Source organism: Thunnus albacares, chromosome 1 (assembly GCF_914725855.1).
Source record: "Thunnus albacares chromosome 1, fThuAlb1.1, whole genome shotgun sequence".
In the NCBI taxonomy this organism is placed as follows: Eukaryota; Metazoa; Chordata; class Actinopteri; order Scombriformes; family Scombridae; genus Thunnus; species Thunnus albacares.
This window is the reverse complement of record NC_058106.1, coordinates 19,677,561-19,694,612: the sequence shown is the minus strand read 5'-3', so window position 1 is coordinate 19,694,612 and position 17,052 is coordinate 19,677,561. Positions and strand designations below refer to the sequence as shown.

General features: G+C 38.8%; 1 protein-coding gene across 1 annotated transcript in view; it reads left to right on the top strand.

The window, feature by feature from the left end:
* Positions 1-3,074: 3,074 nt before the first annotated feature.
* si:dkey-234i14.2 (heterogeneous nuclear ribonucleoprotein C) overlaps positions 3,075-17,052 on the top strand; it is a 42,332-nt gene continuing 28,354 nt past the window's right edge. The window contains exons 1-2 of the mRNA XM_044347899.1: positions 3,075-3,261; positions 8,660-8,735. Coding sequence (XP_044203834.1) covers positions 3,240-3,261; positions 8,660-8,735 — 98 coding nt within the window. The 5' untranslated portion in view covers positions 3,075-3,239. The remainder of the gene's footprint in view (positions 3,262-8,659; positions 8,736-17,052) is intronic.

Sequence of the window (17,052 nt, the reverse complement as noted above, 5' to 3'; positions counted from 1 at the left end):
TGACTAACTGGTGAATGTAATGGAGCATTTAGCAGCTATAGAGCCAGATATTTATTTCAGGAGTTGGTGGAGAGTAAAACAGAGCTAAAAGGAGAGTGAACATTGGACTTACATTTGCCAGATGGGCAGAAACACAACTTCAAATGAATGCTAACGTTGCTCTGTGTTTGCTCAATGTGTAAATAGGCAAGTCTGCTAACACATTTGCCATAGTAGCTTTATAAGCTGCCCCCCAATGACCAAAACATTTATCAATGCAGGTTTAAGTATATCCAATATCCATCCTCCTGATCATCCTCATGGTATTATTTTTATCCCCATTCTTTTGTTTTGGAATCATGTTTGAGCCATTACACTTTACATTACAACAAATGCATAATAACATACATCAAAGCTGAGAATGGACCCTAACCCAAGCAAGGCAATGAGAACACTTGGCTACAATATGTGTAGTTGAAGGGAACCAGAGGTCAGCCTGGCTTCTATAATCACCAGCTGTCGTTGAACCACTCTGAACAGGCCTATTTAGTCAGGAATGCCTGACAGCCGGGTCGCAACAAAGTGTATTGGTGCAAATAGGTGTTGGAGGTTTGAAAGTACCCCAAGATGGCCCTCTAACGGGTCATCACTGGAGGAGGCCCACTCTGATGGTCGTGGTCATTCACCTGGTTTTATAGGGTGGCTTTGATGCCCTGGCCCTAACAGTTTAGCCATTTAAACACCTATAATAAATATAATAAACCTTTCAATCTGATTCTGTGCAGAAATTATACATTATCTTTAGCAAATTTCATTATAAATTTGTAATCTAAATAAATTTAAATCTCATGACAGCCTGATCGGAGGGGGGCGACTTCTTACCTGGAAGGAGATACCTAAAGACCTCAGAGATGAGCACAAGTCAGGAACTTTGCTTGGAGTGTACAAAAACACAAACCGGTTTTATTTGGTTTTCACAAAAATGAGTAATACAAAATACAAAAGTTTGAGTTAAAAATTAAAAATGCAAAAGAAAAAAAGCAGACCTCAAGTGACGACCCAAAAAGGAAGCCCAAAAAGAGAGACCCCCAGTCTCTCTTGGCTTTTCTTTTTATATCAATACATCTCCCCCTTCTTACATTCCTACACCCATATATGGTCTTCCACCAGGACATCTACCAGCTACATGCTGATGTTTTATGACTTTGCACAAAACAGGGACCTTTCTTTGTCTGTCACTTATAACACGTTCCATGGAACATTTCAAACTTCTACTTTTTTACGTTTGAGGTTAAAATTTTAGGGATGTCTGCTAGGTGCAGGAAACCACAGCTTCTCCTTTGGCCTGAGGTTCTTTACGGGTTATCTAAGTCCAAGGTGATTGTTTATGTCTTTTTAGTCTCACTTGAAAGTTCAGATGTAGTTCAGTAAAAATTGTGCAAGTTCTGCACAAATGGTATAAGACATTTGACCATATTTTGACTTATCACCAATTATAATTAAATAATTTAGTCAGAGGTAGGTGTGAGTGGAGTTTGTCTCAACCACTTATAGTGGAGCTTTCAACAGAAGGACAAACTGATGCAAGGTCATATGAGTCAGAAACACCTTTTTGCATGCAAATAATAGTATCAGTTTATAATTTTCTTATTTAATTAAGCACAAATGTATTTTTTTTTTTTTGCAATATGCACCTATGTTAAACTGTCTTCAAATATTTTGGTAGCTTTATTACTATCATTTTTCTTGTATGTTGTTAAAAAAAAAATGCAATGAGCATGAAACTATCCATATTAAAATCACACAGTTCTTTATATTTTGTATTGAAACAGAAACATTACATGTCACATTATATATTTCTTACTTAGTGCGATTGTACCTTACAGGCTCAGGGCTAATTTAGCTCCTTGTCACACAATTGACAGCACAGTTATCCAATGGTTAACAGTTTAATAATGCAATTGTGACTGGGTTAAGTGTAGTGTGAAAAGAGGTAATAATCATTTTAGAATTGAGTAAGATTAAAGTTTGACTCACAGCCAGTCTTACCCTGTGTTGGTTGTTAAAGAAGCTAATTAAACCCACATGAAAGCCTCTCCTCGGGAGCCAGAAAGATTAAACACCCTCAGGTGAATTCTTTCTCCAACTACCACACAACAAAAATAGAGCAACGATTAGACTGCACGCACAGTCATGCAATACGGATTCATATTCATTAATTAATTCAGATGCAGGATTAATGAGAATCAAGATCCCAGTGATGGAAATAACGTGTAATAATAATGATATTACTAGAGATGTAATAAAAAATGTCTCTTTACTTGTAGTTCACCCACAGTATTCAGTATGGTTCAGGCTGAGTGCAGTGATTAAGTCACTGTGAGTTTGAGCGTCTCCAACTTATAATTGCTTGTAAATTCATAAAATATGAACAGCAACAGCAGCAGTGAGCAGCAATTTCTGTACTTGTCATTAATCCCTTTGTCTCCTGTCTTACATAATTACACTGTGTTGAAGGCAGTTTGTGCTTCTTTCTTCAACATGTGTGTGCTTGTCCTCAGTGTGTATATTTTTCCCTGAATGCCTCTCTTTTAGATTACCATTAATTAATGCATTAATGACACGTTGAGTCTCTTTTTTTCCTGCCAACCTCATTGTGAGTGAGTGTATAATTTTGCTTTTTTCATATGAATATTATATGAGAAATATGAAGTCAGGCAACTGCACAGCTGTGTCTTCAGGTTTCTGTGTTTTGACATGTGAATTAAGATACACGCACATGCACGCATACACACACACACACACACACACACACACACACACACACACACACACACACACACACACACAAACACACACACACACACACACACACACACACACACACACACACACACACACACGGCAGCTTCCTCTTCGCCTGGCTGGATTTTGTAAGCCCTGAGCTCTAGCCAAGCTCCTGTTGCTGAGGGGAAACCAGCTGCACACTCATCCAATCCTCCTGCCAGTTCTCCCGTTAATGGAACAGCCCAGTGCACCCTTGTCCACCCCTGCCAAAGAAAAACACTTGGTACATCCCATTGGTGCTTCTCTAGCTGGTTTGTCACTGACTCAGTAGTATCATAGCAGTCAGCCAAAAGCCAGCCTGAACACACACACAGCAAGAGTGAGGACGTAAAAAGGAGAGAGTTGCAAGAGAGACGCAAAGAAATCAGCTAGCCTCTGTTATCTCAGTCGCCTGGTTGTTTTGCATCCCTGATATGACCCTGTTCAGCCCAAGATGTGAGTATACCGGAGTGCATACCTCTGTGTTTGTGTGTGTGTGTGTGTGTGTGTGTGTGTGTGTGTGTGTGTGTGTGTGTGCATTTGTTAGTGGATGTTTGCATGCAGCACTGTGTGTCTGAAAGACAATATTTTCCACAGTGCCTCTCATTTTTTAGCTATCCCCTCCTATGTTTTGCCTCTCTGTCTACTAGCCCTTCTCACAGGAGAATCATGCCTTATTATTTGCTTGTCTCTGTACTTCATTGTGAAGCCCAGGTTTCCTTTCACTTTTGCCTCATATGGCATGTTTTCTCTGGCTTTTCTTGTACATTCACATTAATTTAACCAGATGGTGGTTTGGTAGTGAGTCAGAGGAAACAGGGATGTTGGAGTTAATGATGGTAAACACTGGGGTGAACTGAGAGGTGTTTCTGACAACTTTATGTCTACATTAGGTATGGTGAGAGGTATGATCCAAGCCCAACCTGTCTCTCACATTGGCAAGGTCAGCATGCTCTTTGGGCATAATGGCTCTGGCCACAGGTTTAATTACTTTATAGTCCTGCTTTCTGCTGATTAAAGCTTAGATTTTGTTTTCTTTTTTCTAAACAATTAGCATGAATAGTTCCTTTCTTCTGTAATCAGAGCATTTTACCAGACATGCAGGCAGAGCAGCTACTGTACAGCTACACTCACAACTTCCACACTTGATCAGAAGCAGCACTCAGCTCACAAAGCTACATGTCTGTTGGGAAAGAAAAGGATTCAGTAGAGTTCTGTAAAGGCTGAAAGACTTTATGCTTAAGTGAAACTCATCTTAGACTGTGGCTGTGTCATTCGCTGTGATGTGGATGTCAAGAGGGTTTTCAGGATCTATAACTCAGATCATGTGTAGTCATGTAACTGCAAAAGCTTCCATTTGCCTCTTTTTCCACTGCTGTGGTGTTAAGAGCCAATCTTTTCACTTTGGCACACCACAACATCTCCCCCTACATGCAGTCTATCCGTATCCGTACCATCTCTTTGTTTCTGTTAGGGTTATATTCCTCCCTTTTATGTTGACAGCCATGTCTGTGATCACTCTGCATTTAGCCCCGAGCATGGAAACTAAACCTCTTCCTTCATGGTTACAGACTTAACTCTAGGTCTGACCTGAGGTCAGTTGCAGTGCAGGAAATGGAGAAAATGCAGCATGACAGAGTGCGGAGCCTGTCAGCAAGAGGCATGCATGTTGTACTATTACATCCACATTTCATTTCATATGTAGGGGTCAGACTGTGGCCTGATTAATAAACTTCATGGCAAGTCAGGGCTAAAAAGCTGTGAACGCATTAAAGTGGAAACAAGCAAAGAATGGCCTCTTTACTGATCTACAAAATGTTCTAAACATCAGCCAAATACACAGCAGGCTGCAAACAAGGTGTAACAACAAAGCATATACTATATAATATAAAGTATGCCCAGTTAATTTGAAGTTTAAGACCTTAATTATATTTGAAAAAAATCAGCAAACCTAGGTGAAGAAATCAAGTTGAAAATTTTCTCGCTTGACCTTTTTGCTGCTTGAAAGCATGTAGCATTATATCTTAACTTTTCTGCGAGCTAAGATAAAAAATTGTAGGTTGTACCAATATCGTTACCACAATGAGAAGAAGCAATCTGCCAAAAGCAGTTAAAGTGAAATCAGTTTTGCAGTCTCAGTTGTCCTCGGTTAAATGATTGTTGCAAAGGCATTCAGTCATAATTGCTTTGCTTTTAGGCAGAGAAAATAAAGATATGTGAGCAGGATTACTAAACATTATTTTTTCTCTGATAAAAATGTTTGTGTCACTCATCCACTCAAGCGTTTAATAAAAGTAATTTTGTGTTCTGTTTTGAAATTAGTTGTTTGATTTAGACGTTAATTGAAAATTACATAAAAATGTAAGGATGCGGCTCAGCCCATCACATGAAAAATGAAAGAATCAGGAAGAGAGCAAATTATGATGAATACAGAAGACAGAAATTTTAGTGATGTTTTTATCTGATCACATTATTATTCCATCTCCCACACATCAGTGACTTCAAAGTGCACAGATTAATAAGACATACAGCGGTAATTTATAGTTTGTTACGCACATTACTGTCTGTATGGGTTTCAAGGCAAATTTTAGTGGCCTTACTGCAAGAATTAATTTTTGGGGGAAACAGTAGTAGTAACAGTTGTGTGTGTGCGTGCGTGCACATGTTGTGCAGAAGATAAAACTGCTTGCCAAAAAGTCTGTGAACATAAAGTGCATGCTCATGTGTTTCTGCAGAGCTGATGACCGCATGTCTCATTCTGGAGTTTTAAAGTTGCATTCATTAAAAAAAATCACATGAAGCCTATCTTGTGGTAGTAATAAAAACAATAGGATACTTGATTGACCCTGGTAGGAAAACTCTCTTTTCAGTGTATGCAGGGAGGTCAAATCACAGGTGGAGATCCGGTGTTTTGCTCAAGGACACTTCAGCAGGGTGGATGCTGTCTGACTTCAAAGGCTGCCCAGTCAGTTGAAGCATTCCCCCCCCCCCCAGAAATTTAAAATCAGTAAAAGCTTTTCCACTGTGTAATTTTGTTTCCAGGTAGGGTGATTAAGCCGGCTCTCACTCTGGCTTAGTACAAAGTGACAGTCTGGCACTTGACCTGACATCCGTCGATATAAAGCACAGTGACAAACTGAAGACCGAGGCAAAGGCTTTATAACTCATTATGGCTGATCGTGTGTGGCCTTGATGTGTCCTCTGGTGCCCTTTGCTCCTATTTTACAAACATGCTGTTAAATAATTGTTGATGTCTGTTTGATGTATTCACACTTTTTCAGCAAGAGTGTGTTGAGCTTATCTCTGATTCAGCTGATATATAGTAAGAATCATGTGGTGACTCATCATGCGTTCATGACATGCTGCCCATTTTGTCATATGCAGTATAATGTAAAGCAGCTGTTTTAATACTGTTGTAAAATATCTATTTTAATACAGAGGAAAACGAACCTCTAGGATGGCAAAATAATCTTTCAAAAGTCAACAGTTCCTCATAATACTGTTCATGATTTCATGAAGTTCCATCATTTACATTTTATAGACAACCAAGGCGAAACAAAGTGCATCAAAGGGTACAAAGCCTGAGCCATTTCAACACACATACAGATGCTATCATTCTTTTTTAATAGTTTATTATGTTGGAGTCCAATTTCATTGGCATGTTACATGTTGCATGTTAAGTTGTAACTTAAAAAAGTAAATAAATAAGATAAAATTAGAAAGGCACACATGAGAAAAAATTAATCACATATCTATAACGATATGGGCAAAATGTATAATTACTTAACATCAATCACCATTATCATTGCATTCATCGTCATCACAGCCAACACAATTACTGAGCATAATGTGGGTTATCACAGAGGACATCTGCCTTAAGTGGTATTTATAAAGGCTCGATGTTTGGGTTGAGAGCACATATGGCACTCACCAAAAAAGAACAAAGAAGGGAGGAAAAAGACATCATAACAATCGTCATCGTCGATTTGACTTCATTCTAATGTAAAACATTCATACACCTCGCTAAAGATTGGACTGTTTTCAGTAAATGAAGGAAACACAATGTACTAAATTTAACTCAACACAAACCTCAAATCAGAAAAAAAAATTCTAATGTAAAAGCCACCATCCATCCATCTAACAAAAATACACATGCATCTATGTTTCTTTATTTGTGCATGGGTGTGTATGTGAAGTCTGCACTGGAGAGGCTAATTGCAGCGTATACGATTTTGTTTACCAAATAGCAGTCTGATTACCTCCTGAGGTTTTTCTCCTGTGGAGCGAGACAACTGTGCTCAGCAGCATCCTCCCCTCTTTTCCTGTGTAATGGCTTCATCATGCAGTCAATCATACAGTCATCATGTTGCCAGCAAACATGCCATAAAATGCAGTTTTGTTTCTGTCTGACACATGACTTCAGCACCATTTTGTGTAGATGAAAAACAGTCCAGTATGTTTTTAAAGTGGTCTGTCTAATACATATTGTCATAAACATAAATCTTTTGTCATCTTAGTGGAAGAAGATATAACTAAAAAGACCGAAGATCACATTGCATCTGATTTTATTTAATTTTATCTTGAAAAACTTTAAATAGATTAATTTTCTGGTCTGTAGGCTGCAATACAAGTTTATTTTTGCTGTTTTACCTATGTTACATGAACAATGATTGGCCATCAAGTTAAAAAATCATATTCATCATATTCTAAAAGTAAAATGTGTTCACGTATCTCCTACAAGTACCAGTAATATTCCTTCAAAAATTGTCACTTTGATCAGCATTTAGATATTTAAAACATGTCATAATATTTGATAGGGTTATTACACAGTAGTAGTTTTCCATCTGGATGCAGGTGTGCATGCATGTATAGTTCAGAGAAGTTAGATGTCAGCAGCAGGGGCCTGTTCCTCACCAGCAGAGACACTGTTGGCTGCAGACAAGTCATCCAGTGGGTCACTGTTTGACTATAAACTCAGAAAATAATCTCTGCTGTGGGAGGTAAAGGCACTTACACGTGTCTATTTTTTTTTTTTCACACATTCAAACCCATACTTAATTAATTGTAGCTTCCAGCCATTTGACAGTCAAGCTGTGTGAGTGCATGTGCAGCTGGCCCGGTCACACTCCATTCACCGCCCATCTGTCCATGTCAGACTGGCCTCCTCTCCTCTCCTCTCCTCTCCTCTCCTCTCCTCTCCTCTCCTCTCCTCTCCTCTCCTCTCCTCTCCTCTTCTCTCCTCTCTTTTCCTCTCCTCTCCTCATTCCTTCCTTTTTCTCTCTTTTATTCTCACTTTTGGTAAATCAATACCACACCACCACCAGCACAAGCAGTGAGCTGTTGGCATATCCTGTAGTAAAGATGGCTCATGGTTAATTGGCTCATTGGAACATGTGTATGGAGGTATTTGCAAGAGAGACATACAAAGACAGAGAGAAGGGGGCAGGGGCACACCACTAAAGCTGCACCCGGTTCCTGTTGTATGCTTGCAGACAGGAGACAAAAATGGAGGTGAACAGCTGGCTCAGACTGGCAGGAGCAATCAACATGGGTGTGAAGGAAGATGGACATGAAGAACAGCTTCTGTCAGTTTTAGCCGACCCTTCATTCATTATCATGTCAAATTATGGCAATGAGTACAACACAGAATTGTGTGAAACTGCTGTGAAAACAAACAAAAGACAGATTAGGGGTTATTTTGGTCAAATGAAAAGAGTGAAGTTTCAGGCAGGATGAACATAACCAGACAATGTTGCATGTTAGTTAATCATCTGAAAGTTCTTCTCATGCTGTGTTGTTTTATGATGCTCTTTACTGTATCAGTATGACGTTAATTGGTTGCTCTCCCATGCAGACATGAGCATGAGTGGAGACTTGAAGTCCAGCCGCCCCAGGGCAGCAAGTAAGAGGGCCAGCAACACCACTTACGGGTAAGTACAAACCATGGCCCCCCCAACAACCCCCCCTTTCCCTGCCCCCCGAAACACACTCCCACCCACACACACTCACAGATAATCATGTGCTCTATTATTTGCTGCAGCCCTTTATCTGTGATTCAAAGGCTGCACATCAGCATTGCAATCAATGCAGTATTATGTGTTATTAGCTGCATACCAGCTGTGTATGTAGGCAGCTATTGATTTTAGCCAGAGGTGCTGTCTCCATCAGTCAATGTTTTAATCTATCTGTTGATGTAGTGCACACATATGATTTGAGCTGATTACTGTTTATTGCCAGCGGTTCAATACAGCGCAGTGGAGCTACACTAACATTAACTGTGTGCTTAGATAGCTGGTGGATGGAATGGAGGGCAGAGGGGGATAGTGTGTGGGCTTGTTTGAATTCATTCATGCCTAGATTACTCTTACCTCCAACTCTCTCTCTCCTTAAACAGCATCTCTCTGAACGGCACCTACTCTGGCTGCAGCTCTGTTGGCTTGAGCTCCTCTGATGAGAATAAACCACCAATAAACTGTCTGTTTGAGTAGATTCCAGTTTCTTAGCTCTTACCTCACTGACTCTGACAGTGCATTTTTCTTCCACATGTCATCTGGAAGTCCATGAGAATCTCTTTTGTTCCTCTGTTGTCATACACTGATAGACATGCAAGCAAAGCAAGGCACTTCGGAGACATCCTTTAAACAAAAAAGAGAAGAGAGACACCAGTAATGCAAAAAAATTATATATATTGTCTTCCTGAAAACATATGTTTAGCTCCACTTACACACATGTAATAATACACACATGTCTTTTTGCTGACAATAGAGCTATTGTAAGGGCATATGTTAGCATTAAAGCAACTAGGGTAAACATGATAAATATTCAATAAATAATACTGAAATTCTTTGCAGGACATCCACCCCAGGACACCAAAATGCAAAACAGATTAGGAATACAAACAAGAATAGGAAATGAATATTAACAGATGTAATAATATTAATGCCAGCTTGTTTGTCCCACGCCGAATCAGTAAATCTCATTAATATTCTGTGCTTCTGCAGAACTGGGACTCCACATATGTTTGCAGCTCCCAAATAAATACTGATATTTCTACATTCCTGGCAGCTCCATTCCCTCTCCCTCTGTTATGCTTCATCATTATCATACAGTACTATGAATACTGCAGTATGGGACATTATATATTATGTCCCCAGCCTGTCCTTCAGAACAGTTAATCCAGCGAGGCTGCTGCTCTCCGCTCCCTCCTCCATTCCCCACGTCTCTGACCATCTCTGCCTAAACCTTAAAACCCCAAACACTGTTTGCCCATTCCACCATGTAGTTATTCAACAGCGTGCGGCCATGCATTAATGAGGTTAGTCATACAGTACAACACACGCACACACATACAAATGGAACACACCTGAGGTATCAGCCCTGATATAGCCTCAGCCCACGAGACAAGACAATCTACATTATAATCTCCCAGAAACAGAAAACTACATTACAGCTAAAGTCACAAATGTAAATCAGGGTGAGACAGCCACCAAAAATCTCCCTGTCCAGACTCCAATAATCCTGCTCTGTGCTGCTGGCAGCAGCGTGCCCCGTCTCCTCCCTCCTCCCACTGTTCTCACAGAGCTGGCCAACAAACGCTGCTGCCTGTGGCCTAGATTACTTTGCGAACAAACTTTCTAACTCATGTCTAAGATGCGAAAGCAATGTAATCTCCCAATGCAACACCATGCGGGCTGCTAGCATTTCTGGATTGTTATTACTGCTAAAGAGTTGGATTATCATTTTAAAGAAAAATGATTGCCTCCCCTTTATTTCAATCAAAGCTTTTCTTCTATTTTTTTCTCCTTCTTTCTCCCCACTGCCACTTGCTCATATGTCACCCCACAGGCCATTTGCTTCAGAGCGAGTCTGACGACATAAGGGTTTTGTCATCATTTATCGTCCATGTTTCATGACTGTCACAGGTCCCCTCTAGCTTGTCAAGCCCCAGCTGTGGAAGGAGGGATGGGGTAGACAGAGTGGTGAGCATTTCACAGCCCAGATGCTGCTGCTACAGCCGTGGCCTCTGTTTGCTCCATTGCACTACTACAAAAGCTCACTGTACTGTGTGGCCTATATAGGGAGGCTCAGGTGCCAGAGGAAGGGTCTCAGCGGTCTGTGTGTATGAGTGTGTGTAGCAATTATCCAATGATTTAGAAAACTGTGCGGGTTATGACAAAAAAACTTCTGTAGTTAAGCAATTCTTTCATCTTTCTTCTCTTACTTTTTGTCTTTTTCGTGCCATTAAGAGACAGAGAAATATTGAAGATGGAAGCTCCACAATCCAAAATCTATTTAATTATTTTAAGGTTAAGTCTCTTCCCTCCCTGATGTTTTAACCAAACTTCAAAGGAAATCTCTGCAAACTTATAACAGTGATTCTTAGTTTGTGTGGTCATAGCTTTATCAGTATAAATGTCCAGCTGTGTTGTGTGCTTGTGTTTTATCGCTTGTCACATTAGTGAAGAGGGGAAAGAGAGAGCGACTGAGAAGGAGGAGAGGGGACTGGCCTGAACACTGAGTGGCAGAGTGTACTGAGCATATGGTCTCTGGTATTTTTGTCTGCTTTCTCTGTGTGCTTCATTCTTTTAATATTCTCTCATCTGTTTCAATTATCAGAAGGGCTGGTCATAGAGGAGTTTGAGTTAGGCTGGAAACAATGCAGCGAGCCCATCTGTCGTATAGGCTCAAAGATTTCAAATGGAGCAGGAAGGATGGAGGCATCAGGGTATGAACTCTCTGTCCTATCCGATGTGTAGTCTTCCACAAGCTAATCTGATAGCAGACATTACAAAGATAGATAAGAAAGTGACAAAAAATAATCCCAGTATATTAAAACTTATTCTGGCCATCACTCTTATCAGTAATAATATTATTGTACTCCTCAAATTAATTCCTGAGTTCTGGATGTCAACATCATTAAAAACAAATCTGATGGAGAAAGAAACATGACATGTAGGTTTTAAATAAACCCCAGGTTAGCCAAACTTATTTGTGAGAGAAAATGGAGGCATATGATAAAATTACAACCAAAGGTGTCCATTAGAGTTAACAGACCAACTTACAGACCTTCCATAATGGCTTTAGATGTACATGGTTTATATAATGTGGTATACCGTCATCTGACTGCCTCTTTCTTGCCCAATTAGGCACTGTTGTTGTAATGCCACCATGTTCCTAAATCTCAGCTATTACTTTAATCAGTGTAATGTTGCCATAATCGATAGAAATGATGACCAAAACTATGAAAATAAAGACCCAAGATGTAATAAACCAGAATTACCCTTCAACATTTTAGTGACCAAATCTTTAGAATAGATCCTTTAAAGTTAATATGCAGCTGAAGTGTGTATCTCATTTTGTTCCCCATGCAACACTTGTCACTTATTTTGATGGACCATATATTTGTATCTCGCCGGAGGCTCAGCTGCCTGACATCTGTAAAACCACCAGAAGCAGCGGAAAAAGCAAAGGGCAAATCTAGGCAATCTGCAGTAAAGAAAACGATACTGAGGTCAATCCATGTTTATGGAAGACATCAGCCTGCCAGACATATTTCTGTGACATTACCCTTATTGTCACAACACAGCTGACTGCCAGCTGTTATGACACCCACCCACAGCTAAAGCTGTACACGCTACATCCTGATCATCATTTAAAAACTGACAGCTATAGACATTATTTAAAGAGGGCAGTATAATGTACAGGGTCACAGATTGGCAGATAATATCTATTTATTTATTGTTAATGGGAATAAATAACATTTTGTTGCTTGCAAAAAACATAAAATACATGCAACATACCCATGTCCACCTACCTTTTTACCAGTGTGTCCTGGAACTGTGGTCAATGTGGGTCCGTGCTGAAGTGTTGTGTCAGCTCATGGCCAGGCTGATGATGGTGACTCTGTGAGGGATACAGTAACCCACCACATTAATTCTCTCCCAGGACATAGATATGGTCTCCCTGCATTTGATGACTTGGCTGGAAGACATCGTAGCATGTGATATTTGATGGTTTTTGATGGATAGTCAGCAAATCAACTGATAAAGGCAAACGTTGCAAATTACATACAGAAAAAAAAATCACCATACCACAGCAATACCGTCAGTTTGCGTTGTTCATTTGTTGTTGGAAAAATGCTTCAGAATATATGCTGCAGTTCACTGTGATGAATTTCTCGCCATTTAGTTTCTCCTCACAAAATAGCAGGACCATTCTGCTTATGTCTGCACCTTGGTAAAATGAAGTTAAATGAAGTGTGGAGAGAGTCCTCGGCCTGTGTGACTAATATATCCGTATTCATTCTGAATAGCAATGTTGTTCTGGCCATGTCAGACACTTTGGGTCTGTAGAAACTCATTTATAATAAATGTGCATAATGTAATAAAAACTGTTAATATAATAATCTGCCAATAATGTAATCAAAATGGTGAGCGCAAAATATAATAACTTTCTGTGCATAATATAATAAGTTATTACATTTTGTGCAAGTTATTACATTGTGAGTTTAGTGGAAAGTTTTTTGTTAAAAATATAATCACTTGACATATATTGTAATAACAAATTAAAATGTAATGCTCTCAGGTCCAATATATACAGTATTTGATCCATATACAGCATGATCCACATTTCAATTGTGCCCCGTGTTTTTTCAAGTATAGGATAGCTATTCAAATGCAAATCACAAACAATTATTCCTTTTTGTGCATTTCAGGTGTTCTATATACTGCAATAATGCACACTGTCTCAGAATCCACCTCAACAAAAGACCAAAGCCAAAAAATAAACAAGATATTGGCAAATCTAATTCAGTTTATGAAAGTATAGATATTATAAATGTAAATATAATGTATACAGGATGTTGCAAACTGTTTATCAGAAATCAAAATCTTTGACGTGTAATTCTGTGCATAAATAGTGGCGGATGAATAGTAGTAGAGGTTTCACAACAGGCTTCTTTTCTTTTGAAACATCTAAATGCATGCATGTCAATCTATTAATACAAAAACAAGATGAATTTGAGAAAGCCCTGTTGCACTAGTAGCACAACGCTCAACAAATGCAGCAATGCACTCAACACAAGCAGATGTCATGCAAGGGTTTTTCTTTATTTTTACTATTTTCTACATTGTAAACAATACTGAAGGCATCAAAACTAACACATATAACATTCTCTCAACCAACTTCATGAGGTAGTCACCTATAATGCCTTTCAATTAACAGGTGTGGCTTGTAAATGAATTAATTGGTGGAATTTCTTGCCTTCTTAATGCATTTGAGACTACTGTAGTAATCCATATTATGGCAAGAACCACTCAAAATAATTTCTAGCTCTGATCGAATAATCAGAACTAGAAAATTGCATTTCCTGCGATGTGAACGTTAGAGGCTGACCTGAATCTCAAAGCATTGCTGAAAATGCAGAAATATGAAACAAATTGCCTGAAAAATCTGAAAGCTCAAATGCACTGACTGCACTGCTGAAAAACCTGGAAGCTGAAAAATGTAAAACTGGCAGAACTGGAAGATGAACTGCGTTACCTAAAGAAATACATTGCTAGAAAAGCTGAAAGCTAAACTTAAGTACTGTAAAAGCTGGAAGTTTCCATGAATTGCCTGAAAAGGTGGAGAGAAGAAATTATTTGTATAGATATCAGACAGATGAACTGAATTGCTAAACACTTTGGAACAAAAAAGGTATTAGAGTAAAGAGCTGAGAGCTGCAAAACATTGCTGAAAATGCAGAAATGTTAAGTAAAATGCTAGAAGTAGAAACTGAACTGCATAATCTAAAGAAGCTAAGAGCTGAAATACATTGGTAGAAAAGCTGGAAGCTAAACTGTAATGGCTTTCCCTGCAAAAGTCCCCACAAAGATAGATAAATGTTTGTGTATGTGTGTGTGTTTTTGTGTCAGTGTGTGTGTCAGTATGTGTGTATCTGTATGTGTGTGAGGCACAAACTGCTGGAGGATTAATCAGCTAATCACAATCAGCTGTGTGTTACTGTATGTTGATTAGAACTGGTGATAACACACAGAGAGCTCTGCCGAGGTACAACTCAAAGAAGACACCATCATTTAAAAACTGCAGGTCATATTGTTGAAATGTCCTCACTGTCACAATCATAAGACTTTGCTGAAGATGTAGATGTGTAATTTGTGTGGATGAAGTTAAAAATGACAGAGTCACAGTTTCAAAAGTCAGCACATTTGTGTTTTTGTCTAAGACAGTGAGAGGTAAAGTAACATGACAGTCAGTGAGACAGCTGAAGGGCTCTCTTGGTGCTTTAAGGTAGAAAATTCAAAAACTGTAAGTCCTATTGCTTAAATAGGCACATTATCTGAAATAAGACAAATTTGTCTACGTTTTGATGTATAACTTGTCTATGAGAAGTGAACGTTGTGGAAGTTATAAGGGTTGAAGATTTTTTTGAAAAAAACAGAGGAGCAGAAAGGGATAGCTGAAAGTCTCCACCTTGACCTGTTTAAAGTTCAAATGACGTCTATAGTAATAGTATATATAGTTAAAGTATGCAGAAGGAAAAGCATTTCAAAGTGAAGAGGATTTGGAGATTGCTCCCATTTACTTACATTGTGAAAATTTGTTGAAAAAAGGTTAATATTTTAAAAAGTAGAAAAGGCAGAAAAAAGCTGAATACAAGCACAAGTTTCTTGAAAGAGCTGAACATTTTGGTATTTGAATGGCTTCTGTAGCTGAAAGTATCTAGAAGTAGTAGTCAATCGAAAAACATATGGAAGATGGAAAAAGAATAATAAAGCTTAGAAGAACAATAATGCGTCTCTCCTATTCTCTTCAATTGACAAACTGATTAATACCTCCAAATCTATCCCTCATGAGTTTCCCTCTATTACCAAATGTGATGAATTTGCCGTTTTCTTTGAGGAAAAAGTCTCTCATATTAGAGATAATTTCTTGCAGCAATACTCCTGGCCCCTTGTCACCCTCATACCAATTTACTGCCATGAGCTCAATGTCTACATTCTCACCTGTTAACTCCAGAAATGTGGAGGAAGTAATTCAGCGCCTTAAGTCTTGCACCTGTTCTCTTGATTCCTTCCCTACCTGTCTCTCACTGCTTTAGAAATGACATAGTAAGTATTATTAATAGCTCTCTGCAGACTGGCATTTTCTCTGCTTCTCCCAAGCATGCTGTAATCTCACCTCTGTTGAATAAATACAACCTAGATCCATCTATAGACCAATTTCCAATCTCCCTTTTCTAAGTAAAATACTTGAAAAAGTTGTAGACAAACAACTGGATGAATATCTTTGAATTCACAATATATATGATACATACTGGTCGCGTTTCAGAGCAAATCATAGCACTGAAACAGCTCTCAAAAGAGTAATCAGTGACCTTAAGATCAACAGTGACTCACAGGGAACTTCCATTTTAGTACTACTTGATCTCACTGCTGCCTTTGATACTGTTGATCATGACATTTTAATTCAAAGGCTTCATGATTCAGTCGGCTTAACGGGTCCTGTTCTTAACTGGTTTCCATCCTACTATAAGGACAGGAGCTTTTATGTTTCAATTGGCAGTTTTAAATCTGTAGAGACAATCTGGGGTTCTACAAGGGTCAGTCCTTGAACAACTGCTCTTTAATTTACACATGCTCCTGTTTGGTATCATCATAGAGAAACATAATATATCTTATCATTCATACGCTGACGACACACAGTTGTACATTTCACTTTCCTCCTGTAATCTCAGTCCTCTTCACAAACTAGTAAACTGTATTGATGATATTGATTACTGAATGTCCAGACACTTTTTAAATCTGAATACAGACAAGAATGATACACTCATAGTTGGTCCTAAAAAACAGAGACAGGAAATTTATTCACACTTGGCACCACAGGTCTCTGAAATGCAGTGAGCAAGTCAGAAACCTTGGTATTATTTTGGATATTGCTCTCAATTTTGAAAATCACATTACAAATATCACCAGATCAGTGTTTTATCACTTAAAAATATATAAAAACTCAGAGCATTCATATTTCAAATTGACTCTGAGAAACTGGTTCATCTACAACACTCTACTTGCTAGATTACCCAAACAGCCAGTAAGACGGTTCCAGCTCAATCAAAATGCAGCAACCAGAGTCCTTCACGTACATGAAACATATTGCTCCGATACTGAAATCACTTCATTGGCTCTCCATACAATACGGGATAGTCTATAAAGCACTTAATGGTTTGGCTCCTCAGTACATTTCTGA